This window comes from Balaenoptera physalus, assembly GCF_965194825.1.
Source record: "Balaenoptera physalus genome assembly, chromosome: 5".
NCBI classification, from domain to species: domain Eukaryota; kingdom Metazoa; phylum Chordata; class Mammalia; order Artiodactyla; family Balaenopteridae; genus Balaenoptera; species Balaenoptera physalus.
Window position 1 is genome coordinate 543456 of NC_138884.1, and position 25488 is coordinate 568943.

General features: G+C 46.8%; 1 protein-coding gene across 3 annotated transcripts; it reads right to left on the reverse strand.

The window, feature by feature from the left end:
- Positions 1 to 1470: 1470 nt before the first annotated feature.
- Positions 1471 to 24137, reverse strand: CTSO (cathepsin O). Of its 3 annotated transcripts, XM_082461801.1 has the most exons (9): positions 23559 to 24132; positions 17719 to 17815; positions 16811 to 16919; positions 16102 to 16241; positions 13069 to 13236; positions 11507 to 11628; positions 5822 to 5985; positions 5151 to 5243; positions 1471 to 3238 (listed from the first exon to the last, which is right to left on the reverse strand). In XM_082461801.1, exons 1-9 carry the CDS (start codon positions 24089 to 24091, stop codon positions 3204 to 3206), a joined length of 1461 nt encoding a protein of 486 aa, XP_082317927.1. In that variant the 5' UTR covers positions 24092 to 24132; the 3' UTR covers positions 1471 to 3203. The 3 variants fall into 3 exon arrangements, with proteins under 3 accessions (XP_082317927.1, XP_082317928.1, XP_082317929.1); XM_082461802.1 differs by lacking the exon at positions 13069 to 13236 and having other exon boundaries at positions 23559 to 24137; XM_082461803.1 differs by lacking the exon at positions 17719 to 17815 and having other exon boundaries at positions 23559 to 23796.
- Positions 24138 to 25488: the final 1351 nt, after the last annotated feature.

A 25488-nucleotide genomic window follows, 5' to 3' on the forward strand; every position in this document is an offset into this window, starting at 1 on the left:
ACATATACTTGCTTTTGCCTCCACGGCGTGTGTGTGTGTGTGCAGGTACATGGTACCAGATGGTGGTTAAGCTGAAAAATCCAGAGACAAGTAACGTGGCCAATGACACTCCCTTTGAAATAAGTCAGCAAGTTTGAGATCAAATGCATCTATTAATTATCTACTTTGGTCCAAACAACCAGTTTAATCCCCAGTTTCCTCTCTATGTATTGGGGATAAAATACTTGTAATCTTTGCTTTTTCTCATGAAGTAATGAAGAAATATGTTAATGGATGTTCCGTCCATCAAGATGCCTTGGAATCCTGGAATAAGTGCAATTTGTCAAGGCTTATTCATTTAATAGACAAAATGATCTGATTTAGTTATTCTTATCTCTGTTTCTTGGTATGACTAGGTTATATAGTTGTAGTTTTTTTCAAATGATGTATCACTAATTCTTACGTAAATGTCAAAACCACTAATGCCAGTTAGTACTCTTGCCCCATTTAAACTTGCTTCTAGTGCCTACAACCCGCTTTCAATAATTCTTAAATGAATCATGAAATCGCTGTAAGGCTAATTTAGTATTTACTCTGAGATCCCAGTGAAATCACATCCAGGAACATCTTGGTAATTTTCATTATGACTCCTAATTATCATGTGCAGATTTCATTGCTCTCCGCCCGGCCTCACTGGCGAACGTCCAGCAGCTGGCCAGGGCGGGAGCCCAGCACACGCCCACGTGGACACCAGTGGGTGAGGCTGAGAAGGCAGGAAGCAGCCTCTTTGGGTAAAGCTCCCTTAGAAAAGTTGATATGTTATCTTTTAGGCACTGGGAGCCCCTGAATGGGCTAAAACAGAGGGATAACATGACAATGGTGTCTTTTAGAAATGTAAACCCCGGGGACACAGAGTAGATGGATTATCAATCCGTCCATCACAAACACCTGGGGGGCTGACGAAACAGTTTCCAAGTCCTCAGGTGGCTCCTGGTCTGGGGGCCGTACTCGGGAAGCCCCAGACTGAGGGACACGGGGTCTGGCGGGTCGACTCCTGAGCAGTGGGGGTCAGAGATGCTAAAGAACATGCGTCGAGTGAAGGATGGAGAAAGGAATGGAGAGCGGGGGGGTGATCAGAGGATGGGCCCTCAGGCGTAGCTGACCTGATGGAACATCTAAGATTTCCCTCAGTTTTATTGACTGGGTTATTACATAATGCCGATTACATAATGCTGTTACCCAAAATAGAGACTCTAGGAGATGCGGGAGTTTGTTGTTGTTTTTTAGGTGTTTCTTTGTTGTTGTTTTGTTTTTTTGAGGAGGGGAAGGAGATGGTTTGCAGACATTGAAGTTAAGATGTCTACGGAGAAAACCAAAAATTAAATATACGGATTTGGAGCTGAGAAAACTCTTGTGTGAATGTAAACCACATGAACACTGTGTTCGCAAAATGTAAGCCATGCACATGGACAGAGTCTTCTTAACCCAAAGTCAGATACAGGTTGTTTTATTATAAATGTTATCAAAATCCAGAAGAGCCGAGAGGTATTCATCATTTTGTAATGCAAAAGAATATTTATCTTTGTAAAAGAGTATCAGAAAAGCATTCATATTTTACAGGAATTAGTACATTAACACAAACTAGAACAATCAAGACACAATTCCTTTTTGGCATAGTTAGATATTTAGAATATTAATCAAATAGAATATCAGTTTGTCATTTCTAAACCTGAGTCAACAAATACTCTTTTGAAATTGCTTCTGGTTGGTGTAAGGAAAAGAAATAGCGTCTTGTTTTTGATTTTCTTCTAATAAGGAGAGTGATAAAGGCCAACCGTGAGAGGAAAAATGGGATGTCTCAGTTCTTTTCAGTGGTTATTGCCACCTCTACAATATTGCTTTTAAGATAGTCTACACTAGACAGCGACCGTGAATTTGAGAGAGGAGATACTTACATACGTAGTACTTGATACAATTTTGTTATTTAACTCACACAATACGATCGTACTTATATTCAATCAGAAGAGCAGCTTTCATGCTCTGAGGTTCTTACACGGCCAAGCATAATGACTGCAAAAGAGGAGATGGACCTCGAGGACCAGGGACCAGGTGGAAAGCCAAAGGGATGCACAAAAAGTAGTTAGGATGGGAGTCCGGGAAAAATAAGCAGAACACTGGGACAACAGAGGCTGGGAAACACATTTTGGCTGATACCCCAGATTAATGAGGTTGAACTTTGAAAGAGGTGGTGCGTCCAACTGATGGGCGGACAGACAGGTGAGGTCCTGATGCTGATAAAGGCTTAGAGACAATTGGAGCCAAATAAATGGCTCTCAAGTTGAAATGGAAAGTAAACAATGAGACTTCTTTCGCCAGGGAAGCCGAGCCACCAGGAGGATTTAGAAGTTTCACGGCCAAGAGTAAGAGAAAGAGTTAGAAAATGTGAGAAGACACACTGCGCCTCAATCCGGCAAGAACAAAGTAGGAGATAAAATGTACTGGAACCCTATGGACCGTGAAACCCCCAAATAATTTGTCTTCCAGGCAAGGCTACTTGAGATTTTCCTATCACTTGGTTGCCATATTGGTCATTTAGTTTCGATCAGGCTAACTGTCTGCCTTAAAAGGTAACTTTGTCTTTCTGCTTCTTTCTGCATGATCCGCGCAGGTCACGGGCGAGCAGCACGTGCTGGGGAAGAGCAACTGGCCGTTCAAAATTCTTATGAAATTCCATCCTGGAGGGCTGGGAATACAACTGGGGGGGCACACCTAGGTCTAGGTTGGCTATTCTTGTATGCAGGGCAGCTTGGGCTGGTGATTTTATCCCATAAAGGAAAAGGAATTCTTATCACCTCTTTAATCCTACTGGAAAGACATCATTAAAAATACACAGATGGCAAACAGAAACAATAATCAAACAAACCAGATAACAGCCTTTTCAGAGTGAAGAGACCTAAAATACCTCCTAACCTGACCTTCCTCCCAGTAGGAAACTGTTCCACAGACTTCCTCCCAGGCCACGGTGCTGGTTTTCTTCCTTCTGACTTTGTCCATCTCTCTCTAAGAAGAGAACATTCTACAACTTATCAATAGTTTCAACAGGACCAGGCCCTAGAACCTGTCTTTTGCGGGTAGTTCCTAAAGCCTAAAGGTGAAAATGCCAAGATGAAGTATCTCATCATGAGCCTTCAGTTTTGTATCTGTCTCTTGATCTGGCGAACATATCACACGAATACAGCAGAAACGGATTCTGCAATACCTAAGAAAAAGGAAACGATCAGTACTACTCTATTTCCACCTTATATGCCTTTTAAATAGCAAATTAAAACAATTTTCATTTGGGTTGGGAAAGAGTTAATATCTACTAAGAAACTCACTCACTGGTGATAGTTACCTGTCCATATAGACACGGCAACCTCAAACGCAGATATTAGGAGAGACACCTAATATTTTTATTTCAAGAAACTATTAAAAATCCCAAAACGACTTACGAACTGAACAGGTGAATGTATCTGAAATCTGTATCGCACTCATACATATTGCTTCGAGGCAATACGATAATTTATGGGGTTATTTTAAACACAATTTGAAAATTTCAATTCTAATATTTGAACTTCAACGTTTCAATAAATCACCAGCGTGCTCTGCGTTCTTAGCACAAAAGGACACAGATCACAATGTCACGGCGGAGGTGATTAAACATCCTATTTGAAGACTGGATTTCTCTGCGATTAGCCGCGTCCTTGAAACCTCTTGGGGCCGCGGAATGCTACCCGCTTTCCACAGCTGGTCGTAAGAGTAATGTGATCATCTCAGGGATTTAACTTTCAGGAAATACTCCCTTTCAGAAAGATCTGGATTCCTGTATAATGACCAACCAGGCGGGCCTTGGAGACTTAAACTGGGAAACGGGTACAGGGGAAAGATGACCCCGACTCACCCTTTGCAGCTGGGGGCTGGGAAGAGGGGGGGATGCAGGGTCCTAACCAAGGTGATGCTGAACCAGCATCCGGCTCTCGTCCTCGCAGCACCCCTGCCAGGGCTGTGAAAGCAGCCGCCCCTCAGCCCAGATGCAGGCCCCTCGCTCCGCAGCTGGGGACAAACTGTGGGGGCAGCAGGGCTTCCAGGAGTGGCAGCAGCCCTTTATCTGCAGAGCCCCGGTGAAGTTGAAAGCAGAGGCCTGGCCGGGGTGCTCGTGCTCTGGCTGAAGAGCTTCTGTGAGGCGGACTCTTGTTAATAAATAATTTATGAAAAATTCTTTACTGGGGTGACTGAACAGGCCATTTATTAAAGTACACAGGTGCTGCTCTGTGGAACGACTGAGCTGCCGTCGCTAGACGGAATCAAAACATAAGCCCTCAGATTTTTCCATAACTCTCTTTTATCATAAACATCACAACCTGGGGTGTTCTACAATTTTTAAAAAGTTGTACACACAGCATAGTTTGGGTCCAACTTGATTCAGAAAATATGCTGATTTTCTAGATCAAAAGTTTTAGAACAGAATTTGAATATGGATTTTAGAATATGTTTACATACTCAAATAGCTATTTTAATTTGGTTTGTTGTTAATTAATAAAAAATGTTGTTATTCAACAAAAGAGCATGTTTGGCATTCTCTTAAGCCTCTCAATTCCAGTGAGTAGAATTTTTTGCTGGAATTCTGTAGGTGACGAGGGGCATATTAAATCAGAAACAGCCCTAATATTCAGATTTTCACCCATTTTGATACAAAGAAAAAGTGATTCTTGATGATCCTAGAGAAGGTATTATAATACATAAAACAATGGAAAGTAATACAATTATAAAAAGTAAATTTGGAATTGGAGACATTTTTGGAAAAGCTCAGCCTCCTAAGTGGAGTTTTTTTCTGGTTTGGGAAGTAGTTAACTTTGGTAAATTATCACCATGTCTTACAAGGTTTTGCTCATTACACTGGTTTTTACTACAGTCCCTCTTCCTTTTAAAAGCATGAATGTGTACAATAGTGTCTTTTTAAAAAAACACTGTTGTATTTTTATCAATTAGTTAAAGGGTGACAATTCTTACTGTAAAAGTGATCTGAGTACCCTGGACACACACTCTGGACCAGACGGGCTGTAATTTTAATCTATTCACAGTCTCTTCCTTGACGTTTAGCCTGGAGTTTTGAATATCAACTCACAACTCACCACAAATGTTTCCTCCCATTTTTACATGGACACAGCCGTCTATGCCCCAGGAAGTTCCCCAGGAGTTCCTCACGATCCAGTACGGGATACTTCCTAAAAAACATAAAACAGACCCTGGAGAACATATTTGTGGTGAAAGAATGTTTATTTAAAGTTCAGTTCTTGAAAAGTACAGTGGCTCTAAAAAAAAGGTAAAAAATGTAATGAACTGCTAACAAACCAGCCAAGTCAACTCGAGCAGTACTAGTGTCACACGCCAATCAATGGAAAATGTGTTTGAATTCATTTCACTTAATGCAGTTACTGCAGAAAATGAAAACACACATACGTTTCCAGGGAATTAGAAAAAGGAAAAAAAAGAAAAAAAAGGCTTGTTAGATAAGTATGATGAAATAATAAGCACTTCTCTTTCCCAGCAGTTACCCTAAACATTCCAGATGGAGAATGCCCATTATTTAGGTCAGGAATTTAGTGTCATTTCAACAAGGCATCTACCAGATTGACAGTGGGACCCGCAGGGCGTGTATATCTGGAAGTTTAGTGAAAAGTTGTAAAGCTCATGAGGACTTAGACGTAATAGGACCAAATTTCAGCGTTTTAAAGGATGGCAATCACTTGTCAAGCTGGAGTTCAAGCTGCAAAGCAATTGGTCACATCTCATCAGCACTCACCTGTTTTATCAAAGCCGGTTACCAGAACGGCGTGATTTGCTTCTCCACTAGAGCAGTGATGCTGTATGATGCCTCCCAGATAATCTTGCCAGCTCACGGCGTCTACTACCACTATCAGAGGGCCCAAGGTAAGCAGTGCTTTAGCCATTTCGTCTTCGTGGTCACTACCAAAAGAGGAAATGTTTGGTTAAGAAGTTTAGTTTTTCAGGTAAAAATATTTTATAAAAGTGATCTATTTAATCTGTATATGGGTAGGAGTAGTTTTGGTTGCAATTATCAAGCCCTAATCGATGGAGGCTAAAAGAAGTCTGGAAGACCGGCAGTCCGGGAGGGCTGTGGGACACCAGAATACCAGGAACTCTCCCGAGGTCAGTTCATGGTCCAAGAAGGCTGCTGGAGCCCCAGCCATTTAACACGTATTTCAGACAGCAGGAAGTAGAAAGGGGAAGTGCTTCATTCCTGTTGAGATCCCAGAAGTGATCACACATTCTGCACATATCCACATGGGTCTCATAGGCTAGAACTCAGTCCTATGGCCAAGTCTAGCTTCAGGGAAGATGGGAAATGAAGTTTTGTAGCTGGCTGTCAAAGTACCCCGCTAAAATATAGGGATGCTCTTAATAAGGAACGTGGAAAGCCTGGGTGTGTGGCGATAACTCGTCGTCTCTGCCACACCAGGTAAGAATCAAGAGACCAGCCAACTTAGGTCAGTGATCGTCAAATAAAGAAACTACAGGGAAGGGTTATGCAAAAGTGGTGAATGTAGTTATAGGGCAGGATAGATGCTAAGATGCCAGGAGAACTAGGACCGGACTGGGAAGACAGCAGGAGATGCAGTTACTGCCTTCCTACAAGGCCTTGTATTGATAAAGTCTCATGTTACACAGCATTCAGCCTTCATGGGTCTTAAAAGTACGTGATTAAACCATTAATTTGCATTTTTAAAGGTCAGCTTTGTGGGTGCAGGACACTGAAACCAGGTTACTGATATTTCAGGCCATTAAGATAGCTTTTGGTAGTTTACTGCTGCAGCAAAGCATGGTGGATTAGTGCCCTGAAAGAGTAAATAAGCCCTCATCATGTCAGCTGGAGGCTAGTTTCTATCAAGGGGATATTCTGTCCACAGATGAGGGAAAAACATGAGCGCGTAACAGTGGGATTTACTGCAACAGAAAGGACACATTCATTCTAAACATTCACTCATGTTACCTGTCAAGGTGAAGATTTGTTTTTGGAGATCTGTAAGCAGGCATTTCTAATTTTTGCTACTGTACTAATAGCGGGTATTCATTGAGATGACCTGAGACAAGCACAATTACGAAATCTGGGAAAGCACCGTGGTAGGGTATGGGCTTTGAGGTTCCACAGAGCTGAGTTCAAATTCCAGCTGTATGCCACGTCACCGCACCCACCTTCAGAATCAACCTAAGGATACAATTATAGGTACAGACTTTGTGGCCTGCCTAACCCGTAAATCATACTGGAGGTTTACAATAAACATTGTCTCTCTCCCTCACTTGTCTAATAAATTAGTTTTGTTCAGCACAGGTTTTAGTGTATAATGTATATTTTATTTTATTCAATTTTGGGGGATGTTCTGTAATCTGACCATGACAAATATGATAATCTCTGTATTAACCAGAACACAACTGTCTCCACCTTTTACTTTTTCCATTTTATTTATTTATTTTTTTGGCCGCACCGGGCGGCCCACGGGATCTTCCTGGACCAGGGATCGAACCTGTGCCCCCTGCAGTGGAAGCAGAGTCCTAACCGCTGGACCGCCAGGGAAGTCCCTCCACCTTTTAAAGGTTACAAAAGCTATACAGTAAATACAGGACATCAGTGACACCTTACAGGGACGGTGTGAGGAAAGGAGGAGGATGGGGAAGAGAGAAGCTGGTCAGAACGCGGAGGGCAATGGTACTGTGGGGTGATGGAAATGGTTTAGTTATAATCTCTGCTCGAGGCAGGACTAGGGAGGTTTCACAGCTGTTGGAAAGTAGGAAATAGGCGTGCACGCCACGGTCTAGACCGGCAGGGAAAGGCTCTATTTCGCCCCAGAACTGCGGTCAATTGTCTTTCAGAGCAGTGTGGGCTGGAAACAAGTTAAAATATGCTCCGAACCGTATCTTTATTTCCATTTTAGCCCAATATGGAACTACTATCATATTATCAAATCTTGTTCCATGAGCTTACTACTAATTTTACAGATCAGTGAGATGCAAATCTTGCAGTCTTTAAAGAATTCTCCTAATCTTTACTGTCATCCAGATTTGGTGATTAAGGCGAGTCTTACCCATTACAGACCCTGGGTAAGTGCGTAGGCTTACACCTCAAACTCCCTAGAATTCAGTGTGGTGCACTGCCTCCTAGTTTTTCAGTCTCTTGTTATATGTAGTAGGTTCTTTCTCTTTTTGTTTGTTTGTTTGTTTCACCCATAAATATTTTATTTAAAAAAATTTTTATTTTATATTGGAGTGTAGTTGATACAATGTTGTGTTAGCTTCAGGTGTACAGCAAAGTGATTCAGTTATACATATACAAGTATCCACTCTTTTTCAGATTCTTTTCCCTTTTCGGTTATTACAGAGTACTGAGTAGAGTTCCCTGTGCTCTACAGTAGGTCCTTGCTGGTTACCCATTTTATATACAGTCGTGTGTGCATGTTAAGCCCAAACTCCTAATTTATACCCCTGCCACCTGTCCCCTGGTAACCGTAAATTTGTTTTCTACGTCTGTGAGTGTTTCTGCTTTGTAAATACGTTCCTTTGTACCATTTATTAGAACCCACATATAAGTGACATCATATGATATTTGTCCCTTTTGTTTATTTAAATAGTCACGCTCATATCCTAGTTTGACTCCTGAAATGTTTCTCCTGAGGTCTGATGAGCAAAAATGCAGAATGCAGCCTGAGTACGAATGAGCATTTTGCTTTTATGACTCAGTGTGGTTTTTTCTTTTAGATCTTTTTAGAGTCAGCACAAGATTTTTTGAAGTTTTTGGCTGGTAGCTGTGCCCTGGGCTGATGTTGTCTGAGACTACTCAGAAACTAAGAGAGCATGACTGTAAAAACAGAGGTCGCGGAAAAAGCACGAGCTTCAGAGTTGGCCTGACATGAGCCCTAAGTGGGCCCCGCGGCTCAGGTCCTCCTGTGGAAGCGGTAACATTCCAGTGAAGGGGCCTGCCCAGCGCCGGGTCACAGCAGACGCCTGGGGACCTTCCCACACCCTCCGGCCCTCACCCTGCGGTGTGGCCAGGCAGCCAGGGTCCCACTAGGAGACCCTGCAGCTCCTGCCTGAGGCCCTCCTCCCCTCAAGAGCCTGGAAAGCAAGCCCATGCCCCACTGCTACCCCCGCTGTGCCCTCAGCTACTGAATCCTGGGAGATGATGTGCACCAACTGGGGCGGGTCGTCCTCCCTGACACGCACATCCTGCCCTGCATCCCAGAGGCCCCCAGTAGGACCGAGGGCCGAGTTACCCTCAGGACTAATTTGCGTCCCGAGGACGCACGGCTCTCCCGCTCTGTCTCACGCCCTAGTCCCCTCCCGGCGCTTCCTGGGGTCACTTCCTACAAATCTGATGTTCTCTGTTCTGTCGTAGACTTTCCCGGCTCTATTCACGGCAACGCCATCCTTTCAGTCTTTCAGGGCAACAATCCCGGAGTCCCCTGTGATGCTCTCCCGTATGACCTCAGAAACATCCCTCTATATACCCTGTGGGGCTTTAGTCTCCACCAGGCCTAAGGCCCTTCTTACAACACTGCTGAGGTTATCACTGACGACCTGTCACCTCATCACTTGCCAGTCTTGTTCTTCTCTCCGTGACAGTCACGCTGGCTTCCTTACTGCTCTTTAACTATGCCAGACCCATTTCTGCCTCAGGGCCCTTGCACGTACAGTTGCTTCTGCTGGGAACGCTGTTTCCCCAGGTATCTGCAGGGTTACGTCTTCATTCATATGTCACCTCCTCAGGGACCCTCTCCCTGGGCTCCCGTCCTGAGACTGTACACCCCTCCCCATGTTTCCTCTTCACCTCACTGCTGCTTTGTTCTCTTTAAAGCTATTTCATCTAACAGACCAGGCATACTTTTATTTCTTTCATGTATTTCTTGTCTCTATCACTAAAATATAGTCCTGAGGACAGGATTTTTGTCTGTTTTGTTCACTGCCAAATCCCCAGAACCTAAAACAGGGTTCAGTAAATATTTGAATAAATGAGTAAATCAAAGGAAGTTCTTCTTGCAGAGCCTAACGCGGAGAGCTTGCCGCTGTGTTCTCAGAGTTAACCGTTCGCTGTAACGTGAGGGACTTTACAAGGCCCTCTGCCTTCTAATCCAACGGCTGGAGGAATCCTGCTCAGGCCCCAAGCAGTCACCTTTGCATTCTCTGCCTCTCCCTCTCTCCCTGACGCAGACGAATGCCTATTATTCTTTTGTTTCTTCCTAACTTTTTCAATCTGCTACTCATGACGAGGGATGCCCTGAGTCCTTTCTAATGACACTTTGAAGATGCAGTTCCTTCGTGTGCAGACTCTTCCCTTAGACTCTCCAGGGGCTGACAGCTTAGAGACGCACTTGCTTGTTTAGAAAGTGCGTGAACTTCTCCCTCAAGGGAGCTGGGGCCCGTTTATCGTGGAGTCGGTGCGTCCTTCCCTCGGGGCCTGAGGCCGCCTGGTGAGGGCCCCTCCCGCAGACGCAGACGGGAGCCGGGGACGGTCGGCCGTCCTCGGACGCAAGGAGGCTGGCGTCGTCGGGTTCCATTTCGCTCAAGGATCCAGATTCGCCCGCGATTTCTTTCAGATCCCATGGGGAGACTCCATCTGGACCCAGCGATCCTTTTATATTTACGAAGTAGTAGGGCAGTCTGTCACCTTAGCTGAACTGATTTTAATCTTTCTGCTTTCTCTGTTTCGAAACGCTGTGACAAGCTCCCGTCACAGTTTTAAAAGATGAAGCCAGGCGCTTCATGGCTCTCCTTCTTACGCCTGAGCACCTATTTTGCACTAAATCAAATGGTCATAATGGTCCTCTAGCCGGCTCTGGGTTTTCCATGTGTTTTTAAAGCATTTTTAAATGATTCTTTTCTCCTGAATCTGTCCAAAGTCTCTGTACCCTTCCAGGCCCACCACAAGTCCTCCTCGCCGGCCTCCCCGTCGCGCCTACAGGATGTGCTGCGTCACCTACTCTTCATATGCTCTGCCTGCTTGCCTCTGATATGGACCCTTCAGTTCATGTTTTTCTGACAGCTCATCACTTGAGAAATGCAAGGAACCTAGAGTGCGTTCAAAAATGCTTCTTGGTAAGTAGACTGCTTGACATTGGCTGGAGTCTACACCGAGCAGTCTTTCACTGATTCATGAGTAAGACTGAAATACGCTAAGGGTAAGTGAGACACTTAAACTTGGTAAGAGGTGGTGAGTGTCAATTATACTTTAAACTGGATTTAAATGTGTTAATTTAAGTGTGTTGTTTCTATTTGTAATGACGTGGGAGAAAGTAGATCATATTTAAGAAACAACGTACATAGACCTCCACATTGATTACCAATTTCCAGTAAGAAGTCCGTTTTAAAACAATTAAGAGTAGGCAGTGATGCTGTCAATCAATTTATTAATTCCAAATAATCAGTAGATAATAAATTAAGAGATACAGAGGAAACCGCAACAGAAGGAGACACTTACCGGAAGTCATAGGCAGAATAACCTTTGATTGAAAATCCAAAATGGGAGTCAGAAAAGTAACGGCACAGACCATTCTGGGCTTTAAACGGGTATTCTGAATCTCTCACCAGCTTCACTTGCATCTAAAAGAAAATGCGCACCCAAAATGATTTCTGTCACACGGTTGTGTTAGAAATCAAATAGAACTCATTACCATGTGTCAAAATAAGATTAGCCTTGGCCACACCTTCATTGTGTGGGTATTCTTTGAGTTATGAAAATCTTACATTAACGCTTTAGGTGTTTTATAAGGACATCCTAGGTAATGAAACTCAATGTCTTTCTCTGTCTTTGGCTCCTGCATTTCCTGCATTCCGTTTCCTGGGAGCTCCGGTGATCTGATGATAAAGCCTGGCCCTCCTCCTCCCGAGGGTCCAGGCGTGTAAACCACTCTCCTTCCACGGCTCTGGCCCTGGGTTGCCAAGCCTCTGAGGCTCAGGCAGGGCAGTGGTCCTGGGGTGTGCTCACAAGCGCACTGCCATCCACTTCTCTCGCTGCCATTCAGCTGGCAAATGCCACACAGCGTACAGCTGTCGGGACGGAACCCTCCCCTTCGGAGAGCCGGGCTTATGCGAGCGCGGGCACACGCTCTACCTACTGCCGCCCATGACATGTACAGAGCGCACCAGCGTCCGGTGTGCGGTGACTCAAAACACAGCAGATGAGCAAGAGGGGGGCCCTGGAGCTGGGGGAGCGCCGTCGTGACGACCTCTCACAACACCTCATGGCTGGCTTCACGCCACTGCTGCTGGACCTAGGACAGCGTCAGAGGGTGTGTATGCGCTGGGGAAGCGTCTGGAGGGGGAGAGGCAGGACGCAGCCCCGAGCCAGCTACTGACGTGCAACACGGGCTCAGCCCTGCGCCTACAGAGAGCGCCCGATCGGCTGACCGCTAATCCCCTGTAAACCCGAACACTCAGAAGTTCTACGGAAACGAGTACGCTCTCAGCTTTGTGAGTCATGTGACACACGTCTGCAAAAAAAAGCATCTGTTAAGTAATGTGAGGAAATCAACATAAATATTTTTCTGAACACCGATTGCAGGTAAGATTTTTCACACTTTGGTTTCTCTATTGATGGCTGACCTGCCCAGGAGCCATTCTTTTTTTTTTTTTTGTCTTAAAAATCTGAAGTTGATTTTCACACGGTTCTGGACACTGGAAGTCCAAGGTCAAGGCGCTGGCAGGGTCAGCGTCTGGGGAGAGCTCTCTCCTTGCGGTGCAGACGGCCACCTTCTCACCGTGTCCTCACAGGGCAGACAGAGCTCTCGTTCTCTTCCTCCTCCTCCGATGAGGTCACAGTCCGATCGGGTTAGGGTCCAACCCTATGACCTCATTTAACCTCCAGAACCTCCTAAAGACTCTATTTCCGGATACGGTCACATTGGGAAATCTTCTGATTAATTCAAGCTCTGGTTAGCTACATTTCCGACCCTGAAAACATTACTTAGTAAATGAGAGTAGACTGTCTGAATTCTGAACGCACATTGAACAAGCAGCTTAAAAGGCTGTGGACCTAGTCACCTTGCTGAGCCAGTTCAAAGCGTTGAGCGGGGACCCTCCGTTGCAGCCGCAGTTGCTGTATGAACAGTCGAGGACCTGCTGGACACTCAGCGCCTCCAAAGGCTGCCCTTCTATGGCGCACGCAGACTCCACTGCTCCCACCACGGTGAAGGCCCAGCATCCGCCACACTGCCAGGAACAGGAACAGGACGGTACTGACTATCGAATAACGCGCAAATCAAGCCTGCCGGCATCGCTAATATCTCAGATGATCAAATCAAGTGAGCACAGTCTGGAGGCCCACAGAATATAGACGCCGATCCCGTCGACCTTCTAATTGAAATAAAGAGACGAAACCCCAAATTCTCTTGTAAGCATCAGAATCTAGTTATTCATGAAAGGTAAATTGGTAGTATCACTATTGCAGGTTAGACGATGCAAAATAAAAGTGAATTTTAGAGACTGGGAAAACACTTGAACTGATGGTCTTTTTAAAAAACGAGTCTGCCCAGACAGAGAGAGCAGACTTGTGGTTGCCAAGGGGGAAGGGATGGGGGAGGGAAGGAGTGGGAGTTTGGGGTCAGCAGATGCAAACTAGTGTGTATAAGGATGGATAAGCAACAAGGTCCTCCTGTACAGCACAGGGAACTACATTCAACATCCTGTGATAAACCATCATGGAAAAGCATATGAAAAAGAATATATATATATATGTATAAGTAAGTTATTTGGTGTACAGCAGAAATTAACACAACATTGTAAATCAACTACACTTCAGTAAAATACATTAAATAAAAAATAAAAACGAGCCAGTTCACTGAACAGGTGGCTTGCCTCTAAGGTGTGTACCAACGCCCACCCCGTTCTTCCACCCCTCTGCTCGGCCATCCACCTCTCCCCGGGTAGAAGGCAGGGATGAGGTGAGCGGGGGTGAGGATGCACGTGCCTACGTTGGTCCCTTTCACAGACGGACCCAGGAACTGGGTGAATGACTTTGCAGCCCATCACAGTTACGAACACACAGGAAACGTCCCAATGATGGAGCCCCATACTGCTCGTTCCTCACTGAGATACTGGCTGACAGTCTTCCTGAGTCTGGGTCTCTTAACTTCCTCTCACTGGACAAACTAGAGCAAAAGAATTAAAGGGCTGGTCCTACAAGAAAGGGAGGAGGTGGAAGGAAAGGATCAAGAATTTCATACAAGAAGGAAGAACTGCAGGAAAGGCAGAGAGTGGGATTTGAAACTGGGCGGAACTGTCTTAATCCCGGGACCAGGTACTGCAGGCAAAGCGAGGACGCACAGCTGGTGGTCTTCGTGGAGGGAAGCTCGGAGCCATCCAATGGCCTCAAAGTGGTCTTATTTACACCCCAGCTTCAGTGCCTGGGGCAGGGTACGGCATTCACTAAGGGATATTCCAGCAGGGTGCCCACCCCTTGAGAACTGTAAATGCAGGTCACCTTAGGTTACCCACCTACCGCTGCCCCAGGGGGACAGTCCCTGCTCCAAAACATCTTTCCTTTAGTAAGAAGATTCCTAATTAAAAGTTCCCCTTTAATACAACATAAGCACACCCTGGATGGACTGGATTTCAGACTACATCACCCTTCGTTACGAATCCCAAAAGAAAGCAAATGGTGGTAAAATTTAACCCACAACAATAAATACAGAATCTGAGAAAGCAAAAAGGATCATCCTGACTAGATGGTGACCGGGGAACTGCTGGGTCCAAAGTGCTGGTCTCATGAGAGGAGACTGAGTGACCCATTGAGGTTTCTACTGCAGACAAACTGGGGCCGCATCCCCGGGGTTAGGGACCCACTTTCCCAGGTCAGCGGACATCCCCGTGCCCAGCGGGGGTGCGGGGCAAGCGCATCTGCCCTCCAGCGTCTGCCAGAGAGATGGCTCGCCTCGTGAATGAGCACGCCTACCCACATCTGGGGTCCCGCTTTCCCTCTGATTCCAGGTGATCTTCACAGGCACACTCACGACTTCTGCAAGGTAAACGGCTGCATTTTTTAAATTTGTTTTTTATTGAGTACAGTTGATTTACAATGATGTGTTAATTTCTGCTGTGCAGCAAATGACTCAGTTATACATATGTATATTCTTTTTCATTTTCTTTTCCGTGATGGCTTGTCACAGGATATTGAAAAGAGTTCCCTGTGCTGTACAGTAGGACCTCGTTGTTTATCCATCCTATATATGTACAAGTCTGCATCTGCTGACCCCAAACTCCCAATCCTTCCCTCCCTCACTGCCCCTCCCCCTTGGCAACCACAGGTCTGTTCTCTATGTCTGAGTCTGTTTCTGTTTCGTAGATAAGCTCATTTGTGTCATATTTTAGATTCCACATATAAGAGATATCGCAGGGTGGTAAATGGCTGCATTTACTGCAGGACTTACACACTTCTTTATCATTTAACACATGTAAAACCACACTGCCACTTTTACTACTTCCCCGTCTTTTTTTAGTGTGTCACAAAGTCTTTAGTGCTGAGTCCTAACCTCATTTCTTCTCTAATCCCTCTCATTTTCACTGCCTGATTTTGCAGAGTTGGTGATTTCTAGGAACGTCTGTGTCACATTCCAGCAGAACTGACTGCATTTTTAAGGATCACGGGTACAAAGTGTGCGATCCTGTAGGGGTGGGGATGGAGGTAGGGCTTCTGAGGGAGTTCAGGGATGAACCCAAGAGGCCAGGGCGCACGGGGGGCAGTGCCTGATGTCACGTCGTTTCCCTTTTGAACGGCTCAAGCGTCAGTGGTCAAGTTCACCTCCTCCAGCCTTCCCCCCCGCTCTTCTGCAGAGGCCTGGGGACCGCGACAAGGGGGCTAGGCAGCCGGGGGGGGGGGCGCCCACAGAGCTCACCTCCAGAGTGAGAGCCCGGCCTGACATCCGTCTCCCCCACCAGGGGTTCTCCTGGCCTTGCCATTTTTTGATGATTGGGGTGTGCTTTCACCTACAGCAGTGACGGCTCCTTTACAAGTCTGATCGAACTTGACCTCAAGAGTGACTCAGACGCTGATTAAAAAGGAAAAGAAAACAAACGTACTGTCTGCTGGTTCCTCACTGGGGTGACGACGTGCTTGTCCCTCCAGTCAAATCTTAACGGCAAAGACAGGTTGGAGATGGATGTGTGCGCGCCTGCCAGAAACCGCGGAAAACTGGAAGGTCTGCTTCGTAAATAAATAGCTGAGGATACACAAGAAAAGAAAAGGCAACCAACATTATATTACAGGGATTCCTTTTGGACGGACCTTTCAACAGAAACAGTGGAGTTTCTGATAAAGTCTGCCTTTTGTGCTTTTCCATACATGAAATGGATTAGCCGAAAGCTACAAAGATGACAATCCCTCCAATAGGGCCGGGGCTGTCACATAAAATGACGTGTTTGATAGAAGCAGGTCAAAAAAAAATGAGTATAATTGACATCGTTTGTTTTATCACAACCCATGGAACCATGGGTGTCTTGAATAGAAACGGCACAGAAAACCGGAGGAGAGATGAGGTATTAGCCCTCAGAGCCACGTGGAAATGTCTATATTCACAGTATTTAGTTCTTAAGCAAAAATCCGAAAAGAGTGACCATGGATTTATTTTTCTAACAGTCAGCACCAGGTACGTGCTTGACACTTATTAAGCATTTAATAAATATTAAGTGTTACTCAATTTACTATCTTCACAATTGAACAATTCTCAAAAGTTAAAGAAACAAGTTCAAGTCAGGAGACGAATCAACTAATAGCCCCATCGCACCATACCTTTAAACTCTTCAGGGAACAAATAAGAAAACTGATTTATTCCATAGACGGCAGTGGAGTTTTCACCAGGAAATAAAGAATTCAACTGTCGATGTCTATTAAGACTTTCCTAAAAGGAAAAAAAACCCACACTCATTTATATCACCCATGTTAACTTTCCAGAGCAATCTGCATATAACTTACTTGGAGATAGCTTTCAGATGCAAAAGTTAAAGCTTGATTATTTCCTGCAGATCACGATGGAAGGTCGTCTAAGATAATCAGATTAGATTTATAAATGTTTTGTATTAAAAATATTATCTGATTTCAGGAGTAATTTTTGAAGCTGGGAAAGAATGTTCCAGGAATTATAAATGCATAACCATTTATAATTCCTCTTTACTAAGCATGTTGGAAGCACTAAATATATGTTTATTTAACATAGTGGAAAAAATAAAATAAATTGCAAATAAACACTAGACACTAGTGGGAATTGTCGTCAAAGAGTATTCATGTGATCCAACAACTATGAATCTGGGAAGACTGTCTTCTTGATCTTCGTATTTCCCAGCACAACTAATGAAGCATGAAAAAAGGAGTAAGTAACTAATGAATCAATAAATCTGACTCTCCTTGAGCTTTATAGAGGTCTCTGTTTCATTTTGGGTAAAAAGGCTTTGGGAAAGAGATGCAATCCTGGAAGTGTCCCAGGAAGATGGTCTGGTTTGTCTTTCCAAAGGGAAAATCGGACCATTGTTTACAGATTCCTCAGCTTTGAGTTTTGTTATAATAATCTTAGGCTTGTCTTTTGTATGAACATGCCTCAATTTCCTACTTCTAACCAACTGTGTGGGATAAATAAAACTTCAGGAGACCACCATTTGGTAAGTTTCCAGCTCTAGCTATTCTGTACTTGCTTGTGCACTTACGTGTTTATTGCGTGTCTGTCCCACAAACCTATAAGCAAAATGAGGGCCAGGCTGGTCTGTCTTACTCGCCACTGTGTTCCCCTCACTGAGCACACACCTGGCACACAACAGATGCTTGATTAATATTTGTTGTTGAATATATGCATAATTACATTTTATAGACGTCATGCCCTTGATAGTGCTAAGCTGATTTTTTTTTTTACATATGTATATCTATTCTTTTTCAGATTCTTTTCCATTATAGGTTATTAAAAGATATTGAACATAGTTCTCTGTGCTATACAGTAGGTCCTTGTTGGTTATCTATTTTATACACAGTAGTGTGTATATGTTTATCCCAAACTCCTAATTTATCCCTTCCCCCCCTTCCTCCTTTGGTAATCATAAGTTTGTTTTCTATGTCTGTGGGTCTATTTCTGTTTTGTAAGTAAGTTCATTTGCATCATTTTTTTTAGATTCCACATACAAGCGATATCACACGGTATTTGTCTTTCTCTCTCTGACTTATTTCACCTAGTATGATAATCTCTAGGCCCATCTATGTTGCTGCAAATGGCATAAGCTGTTTGTTTTCAAGCAAATTATTCCTGGGACTTACCATAATCTTATTTTTTCCTTATTGAGCATACCTGGAAGGATTGTTAATCAATGAAATGATCAACAGTTATTGAGTTTTAGACATTTAAAGATAATCTTGATGAAGCAAGGCTTTGAATATAATTTGGAAAGGAGATGTAAAACTCTATAAACAGAACTGAAATGCAAAGCAAGTGTGAGTAGAGGCCGTGTGACAAATCTAAGCCCGCGACTGCAAACTGCTGAGGGGTTCAGAGCCTGCCTTCGTCCTGCAAGCCTCTACTGGCCACTGTTGCGAGCTGGAGGGATGAGGGAAGGCCTGAGAAGGTAGGACCTTTATGGATGTACAGGAAAGGCCGCGGCAGCCAGGAGGATGGGCCTCACAGACCATCCACAGGGAGCTTACCCCCTGCATCTGAATTGCCAGGACTGCGGGGAGGGAGGCCCTGGTGCTCACAGGCCGCACCCAGGCCATGACCAAGCACTCGGCCGCCTACTGGGGAAGGGCCTCCACTGAAGACTGGTTTGGGGTTCGTGTGTCCCCATGGCCTCCTACCCTCCCCTGGCCTGCGGGGCGTCTAGGGGCGCCCTCACCCCTTCTCTCAGCTCAGAGCTGCTGCAGACACTCTCCCTGACCCTCCCCGACTTCCTCTCTCAGTCCTGAATCCTGGGATAGAGAAAAGAAAGAAAGAGAAGACACACAAATCACCAATATCAGGAATGAAACAAGGGCCACTGCAGACGCTTCAGGCACTAGAAGAATCATATTCTGACCACTTGAGACTTGAGGCCAATAAGTTTGACAACCTACGTGAAACGGACAAACTCTCTGGAAGACACACATTACCAAATCTGGATACAAGAGAAACAGAAAACTTGAACAGCTTTTTATCAAGTAAAGGCATTAAATTCCTAACTGAAAATCACTCCACAAAGAAAACTCCAGGCCGAGATGGCTTCATTGGTAAATTCTATACAAGTAAAAAAGAAATACCAATACCAATACCAACTGTACGCACATTCTTTGAGAAAACAAAGGCGAAGGGAACTCTCTGCAACTGATTTTATAAGGCCAGTATAACCTTGATCCCAAAACCAGATAAAAACATCTCAAAGAAAGAGAAATACACACCAATAGCCCTCATGACTGTAGATGTAAAATCCTTAAGAAAATATTAGCAAAACAAATTCAACAATTTATAAGAAAGACAATACATCATGACCAAGTGAGGGCCATTAAAAAAGACTATGTTGGTTTAACATCTGAAAATCAATCAACATAATACAGCCTATTAACGGAATAAAAGAGGAAGGAAAACTATATGGTATTTTCAATAGATGCAGAAAAGGCACTTAACATAATTCATAATCCTTTCATGATAAAAATTCTCAGCAGTGAATGAAAAGAAACTTCTTCAACCTGATGGAAAGAATCGATGAAATGCCTATTTCAATCAGAGGCCAACTTCGAACAGAATCCATTTGTGTCTTATTCCCTACTGAATTAGTCAGAAAACCTAGACTATCTTATTATACATAGTAGATGTTAAAGTACTGGATAAATGGATGGACAGATGAACAAATGACTGAATCAATTCTGACCCAAGATTTCAAGTTTCTGGTATATTTTCATTTTGGCAGTGTATGCATGAAGCTAGAGCCGTTAGAAAATGCCACCTGAACCACAGTGTCTTACATCACTTTCACCTCTTAATGTTTCTGTTAGATAGAAATTGCGGTTTAAAGCATTCTGGATAAAGTTTATTTGGAGGAAATAATCTAGATCTTCAGGGGCTGTTTACGGCAAACATCTGTGGTTCATTCGTTAGGATCATTCATTGTAAAATGACCTCCTATTTATACGTGAACAAACATGCCTCAAAGTACACATAATTTTATTTTTTACAAAACAGAGCATGTAGTCATCGAGGCAAGAATTTTTAAGGTGGAGCTTCTGAAATTTTAGGCAAAACCACATGTGCATTGATATACAAATACTATTCCGAGGTGAGAACATACAACTTTTATTGGTTCCCTTATTGGGTCTGTGGTCTCCCACCGGGGTCAGAAGACCAGCTGCTCTGTGGTCAGACAGGGAGCCTCAGCAAATGTCAGCCCACACCTGGGCTGCAGCACAAAGAACAGGCTGAACCCAACGGCAGGGGCTTCCTGAGCGCCAGAAGCTTCTAAGGAGCGAAAGGGCAGAGGGGCGGCTGCTGTCCCCCCCTTCCCCAGTCACATATCCTGTGAGGCATCCCATAATCATCCCAGGAGGCGCCTGGTCTTCACCCAACAACAGCGACGTGTCGGTGTGTGTACAAGAATCACAGGTGCCACCTGACTTCCGCTCAAGGAATATTCCCGGGGAACTTAGGAAAACCCGTAAGGCAGGGATGACAAAACCTTTCACCATGAACCCATGACGGTGAAAAACATTACTAATCAATCAGATCCTTTCTCTAACTGTGTCAGCAGTTCCCGGAATACCTTTCCACTGCGTTTTGGGCAGCCGCTAGTCAGTCATCAATGCATTGGCAAACAAGAGGACACCTCTTTGCTCTCCCTAAATAAGATACCAAGATCCAAAGGCTACATGTCCTGGTCCTCAGTATTTGTCCACTTTTCACCCTAAAACCTCTCCATTCTCCCTAGCACAACACAGAGCACTTTATAATTTTATTTTAATTTTAAACTTTTTTTTCGTTTTAAGTTGATTATGGAGCCTGGGAATTTTCTAGAATCTGTACATAATTTACCCCGATGGGTAAACAGAGAATCTCAACTTAACCAATTCCTAATCTGACATAATTTTAAAGAGATAAAGCTTTGCAGAGTTATACTGAGCGTCAGTTACAACACATTTTCATCCATCTTGCCAGGCCAGAGGGGTGCTTCCCAATGCTTGTGGGTACCCAGCAAGCAAGGCCCTTTCTATCTGCTCACGTCCAGCTCTGCCCCAGGTCCAAACAGCTGTCTAGGTTCAAACACAGTTTCCAGCAAGTGTGGACAGAAGCCCTCATTGCTCTCCCTTCCGGGCCCCCATCTCAAGAACTAAACTCCCATTGGGAGCAATTGCTTTGAACATCTTTCAGGCTTTCTCAGCTCAAAGTTCTTAAACTTACTGAGAATCTCCCTCACTCTGCCCTTGTCTGCTTACAGCTGTCTATCTCCTGGCATGCACCCTTGCAGAACCCGAGAGGAACTGTATTTTCTAGACATCGTCTCCTGGGTATGGCCTCTAGTACGAGTAACTATACAATATGAGTGAATACATCTATACTTATAAATTATATAAATAGCATAGGTTTAAAATACATATTCATTACTCTGGCCTCCTTGTGACTTCAATCCTCAATTCTTTTATTTTTGAGAAGTACGGCAGTGCTTTTATTTCTTCAGTCAATGAGTACATTAGCAGTGTGGGTGGGATTGATTATTTTCCCCCTAAGGTGTTAGTTCACCACCATATGCCACCAAGCTCAGCGCAGGAATGGAATACAGGACAAAAACCTTGTTCTTAAGCGATTATATCAGTGCTTCTGGTTTTGAAAGCTAGAGAAATAAATTGGCGATAAAAATACACATCTTGGTTTGGGCAAAAAACAAGAATGGACAGAATCAGGCAAGGCTGGCACTTCCTAAACACTGGAGGTCCAGGGCAACGAGCAGGAGAAGTAGAAGAGAGCGCCGCTACAGAACCCCACGAGGAAGCTCAGGAAAATACCAGGAAAAATAATAAATGCGATTCCACTACGCAGCAGGATTACTGATTTCATACTTGCTTTTGATTAAGAAAGAAGGAATTTTCTCTGATAACAACTTAAAAAATGATAATGACCTCTCATGATTTAAAACATATTACACAGTATCGGATACATATTGAATAGAACACAGTGGGGCCAACTCTAAATCATTACCTCTTGCAGCTTGCTTGGTTTCAGGAAAAACCTTATTTATACTGAGCTAACTGGTGTGTTCCTGAGTTTTAATGCTGGCGTGCATCTGAGATTACCAAGCCTTTTCAAAATAATCTGAAAAGGAAATGAAATGCTTCCCCGTTCTCTAAATCGGCCTCCACCAAGTCAGGGGAACTTGCAGAGGGTGCGCTAGCCCAAGGGGCCCGGGTTCAGGAGAATCATAAACGGGCAGGATTCCCTGCGCTCGCTGAAGGCTGGCTCTATGCGGATAAAATTCCGATTTCGGAGGGAGGTGGCCAGCGCCCCCTCGGAAGATGGGCAGGTTTCTCCGCCTACTTCCGCTTCCCATCCCTGAAATGCACAGTTTGGGGAGGCGGCGAGGACGCCCGGGGGCTCCGAAAGCGGGTGCGCCTTCCAATCAGGACCACCTTGGACGTAGCCAGTGGTCACCCGCAGCCGCACGTCTTTCCTGGAGGACCCCTCTGTGGGTCAGCACGGCCTGGGGGAGAGCGACACCCGGACACCAGGGACAGACGGAGAGGCTCGCGGGCGGCAGGCCCGCTCTGGAACGCAGGCGCGTCACCGGACTGCGCGCAGGCGACCCCGGGGGTGGCGCTCCGGTGGCCCCTCTGTCTCGGGACAGGAAGCCCGGGGGACCCCGGGGGTGAGCTCAGGTGTCCCTCCCCCTCCCGGCACAGGAAGCACGGGGACCCCGGGGGTGCGCTCAGGTCCCCTTCCCCCGCCCCGCGGTGCGCTCAGGCCCCCCTCCCCCCTCTCTGGGACAGGAAGCCCAGGGGACCCCGGGGGTGCGCTCAGGTCCCCCTCCCCCTCCCGGGACAGGAAGCCCAGGGGACCCGGGGATGCGCTCAGGTCCCCCTCCCCCTCCCCGAGACAGGAAGCCCAGGGGACCCCGGGGGGACAGGAAGCCCAGGGGACCCGGGGGTGAGCTCAGGTCCCCCTCCCCCGTCCCCGGGGTGAGCTCAGGTCCCCCTCCCCCTCCCGGGACAGGAAGCCCAGGGGACCCCGGGGGTGAGCTCAGGTCCCCCTCCCCCGCCCCGGGGGTGCGCTCAGGTCCGCCTCCCCCTCCCGGGACAGGAAGCACGGGGACCCCGGGGGTGCGCTCAGGTCCCCCTCCCGGGACAGGAAGCCCAGGGGACCCCGGGGGTGCGCTCAGGTCCCCCTCCCCCATCCCGGGGTGCGCTCAGGTCCCCCTCCCCCGCCCCGGGGTGCGCTCAGGTCCCCCTCCCCCTCCCGGGACAGGAAGCACAGGGGACCCGGGGGTGAGCTCAGGTCCCCCTCCCCCTCCCGGGACAGGCCGGCGGGAAGGGCCCCCGGGGAGCGTGGTACCCGGAAGGCGGCGGGCGGGTTGCGGCCGCTCGGCGGGGCCGGGGCGGCGCCGGGGCAGCAGCCGCAGCAGCAGCAGAGCAGCCAGAGGCGCCGCAGCTCCATCGCGCGCTCCCTCTTCCGGTCGCGGGCTCCCGCCGCCGGCGGGTCCGGGGCACTGGGGGCCGCGGGCGGGGCGCGGGGCTGAGACGGTGACGCCCCTTCTTCCCCGCCGCCCGGAAATGGGCGTCCGGCGGCCGCGAACCGCGGCTTCGCGCTGTGCTGGGCGGGGCGCCCGCGCGGGAGCCCGTGCTCCGGGGTCGCCTCCCGCCTCTGGAAGAGAGCCTGAGGGTCGGCGTCGCACGGGGGTGACAGCACCGCTGTCGCGTGACCGCACTTGCTGCGTCAGGCCCCTTCTGCCGCCTCCTTTTGTCTCGGATGGAAAGATGCAGGCAGCCGCGGAGTTTAACTTCACCTTCATCCTGTTTCTTCTGTGGTGGGCTCTGACATTGGGAACCTGATTCCGAAATAATGTCTGCGAATCTGCACGGAGCCATTCATTCAGCAGATGTTTATTAAATACATATCAAAACGTACAGTTGTGAAAATAATGCACGTTTCGGTTTATTACATTATGGCCGTTTCAAACTTTGGAAGCCAGTTTCTTCATTTGCACAGAAAGAGAAACGAAGCGTTTAATTCTTAAGTTTGTGGTTCAAATTTTGTGTGTGTGTGTTTGTGTGTGTGTGTGTGTGTGTTATTTTAGACTGTTTTAATTCCTTTGTACAAGCCAGGTGCATTTTGTAGTTTCGGCTCATTTTGTAGTTCAGAAGAGTGGGGCTCCCCAGATGGTCCCCAAACTCCCCGCCCTGCAAGCGGCAAACCCAGCCTGCGGCCACTTCCTGAAACCTGTGTCCGGGAACCAACAGGGCTGAGGCCAGCTCTTAGGAGACACGTGGGTTTCTGGTTTTCCGTGCGGAGTGAGAACTCCAAGTAGGCCCAGGGGAGAACGTTTTATCAGCATCCCTGCTCGGACCATCTTGGGGCCACGGCCTCATTCCCTGGGGCGTCTCCCCTGAGGGAGCTCGCCAGGTCAAAGCTCGTGCCCATGTTTGTCTCTTGGGCAGTGGTGCTGAGAGGGTGTTCCGGAAGGATACCTTTAGTTCTAATGGTACCTCCTTGAGGTTTGATTTTTGCCATCGTTAGCATATTTCCACTTCCCTCTTTGCTCTGCCAGCCTCTGTTCCTTACACTATCCCTGATGCCCCAGGGCCTTTGCACAAGCGGGTCCCGCCTCACATCACTGCCACCTCCTCCTCGGGGAAGCCCTCCTGATGCTCTCAGCCTGGGACGGGCTCTGGCAACAGAGGCTCCCGGAACAGGCACTCCTGTGAAGCTGCATAGTTTCTCCTTTAAATGTGAGCTTGTCTTCACTCCCAGCCGGCCCTGATGACTGGGCAGGTGGTGATGGCGCAAGAGCTCCCCGAAGGTCTCCCTGGGAGCCTGGGCTCCCCACACACTTTCCCTGTGTCCCCAGCCCACGGCTCCCGGGCCAGACCAATGACGGTGAAACCTGCGCCACTCATCAGCCACAGCTGAGACCACCTCCAGGCCAGGGGGGCTTCCTGGAGGAAAGGGCCTGCAGGTCTGGGAGGCTGGGCAAAGGACTTAGTAGAGGCACGAAAAGATGAAATGTTTAGGAGGTCCTGGGGGTTGGGGAGGATGTGGCAGAGAGGAGGGGCTACAAGGGGTCAGCCTCCCACCCTCTGCCAGCCTGGGTGGGAGGGTGTCCGGTACTGAAGAACAGACGAGGCCCCCCAGCCCCTCGGGCCAGGCTTCTGCACCCTCAGCGCTGGCGAAGGGGATGAAGAGGCCCGGGGAGGGCAGGGGGGCCGAAAGCGCAGCCTCTCTCCTCCCGCCCCCGCCCTCAGCGATGACTACCTGTCCCAGGAGG

Bases quoted from the DNA above. Each gene is read 5' to 3' on its own strand.
- CTSO (XM_082461801.1), bottom strand. From the start codon at position 24,091: ATGGCTCCGTGCAGATTCGCAGACATTATTTCGGAATCAGGTTCCCAA. The intron at 17,816-23,558 runs GTACCACGCTCC...GTTGTGTGCCAG, and splicing joins ACCCGCCCGCCGCCTTCCGG to GTGTGTGCTCAGTGAGGGGA. The intron at 16,242-16,810 runs GTATGGTGCGAT...GTGTATCCTCAG, and splicing joins GTTCCCTGAAGAGTTTAAAG to CTATTTATTTACGAAGCAGA.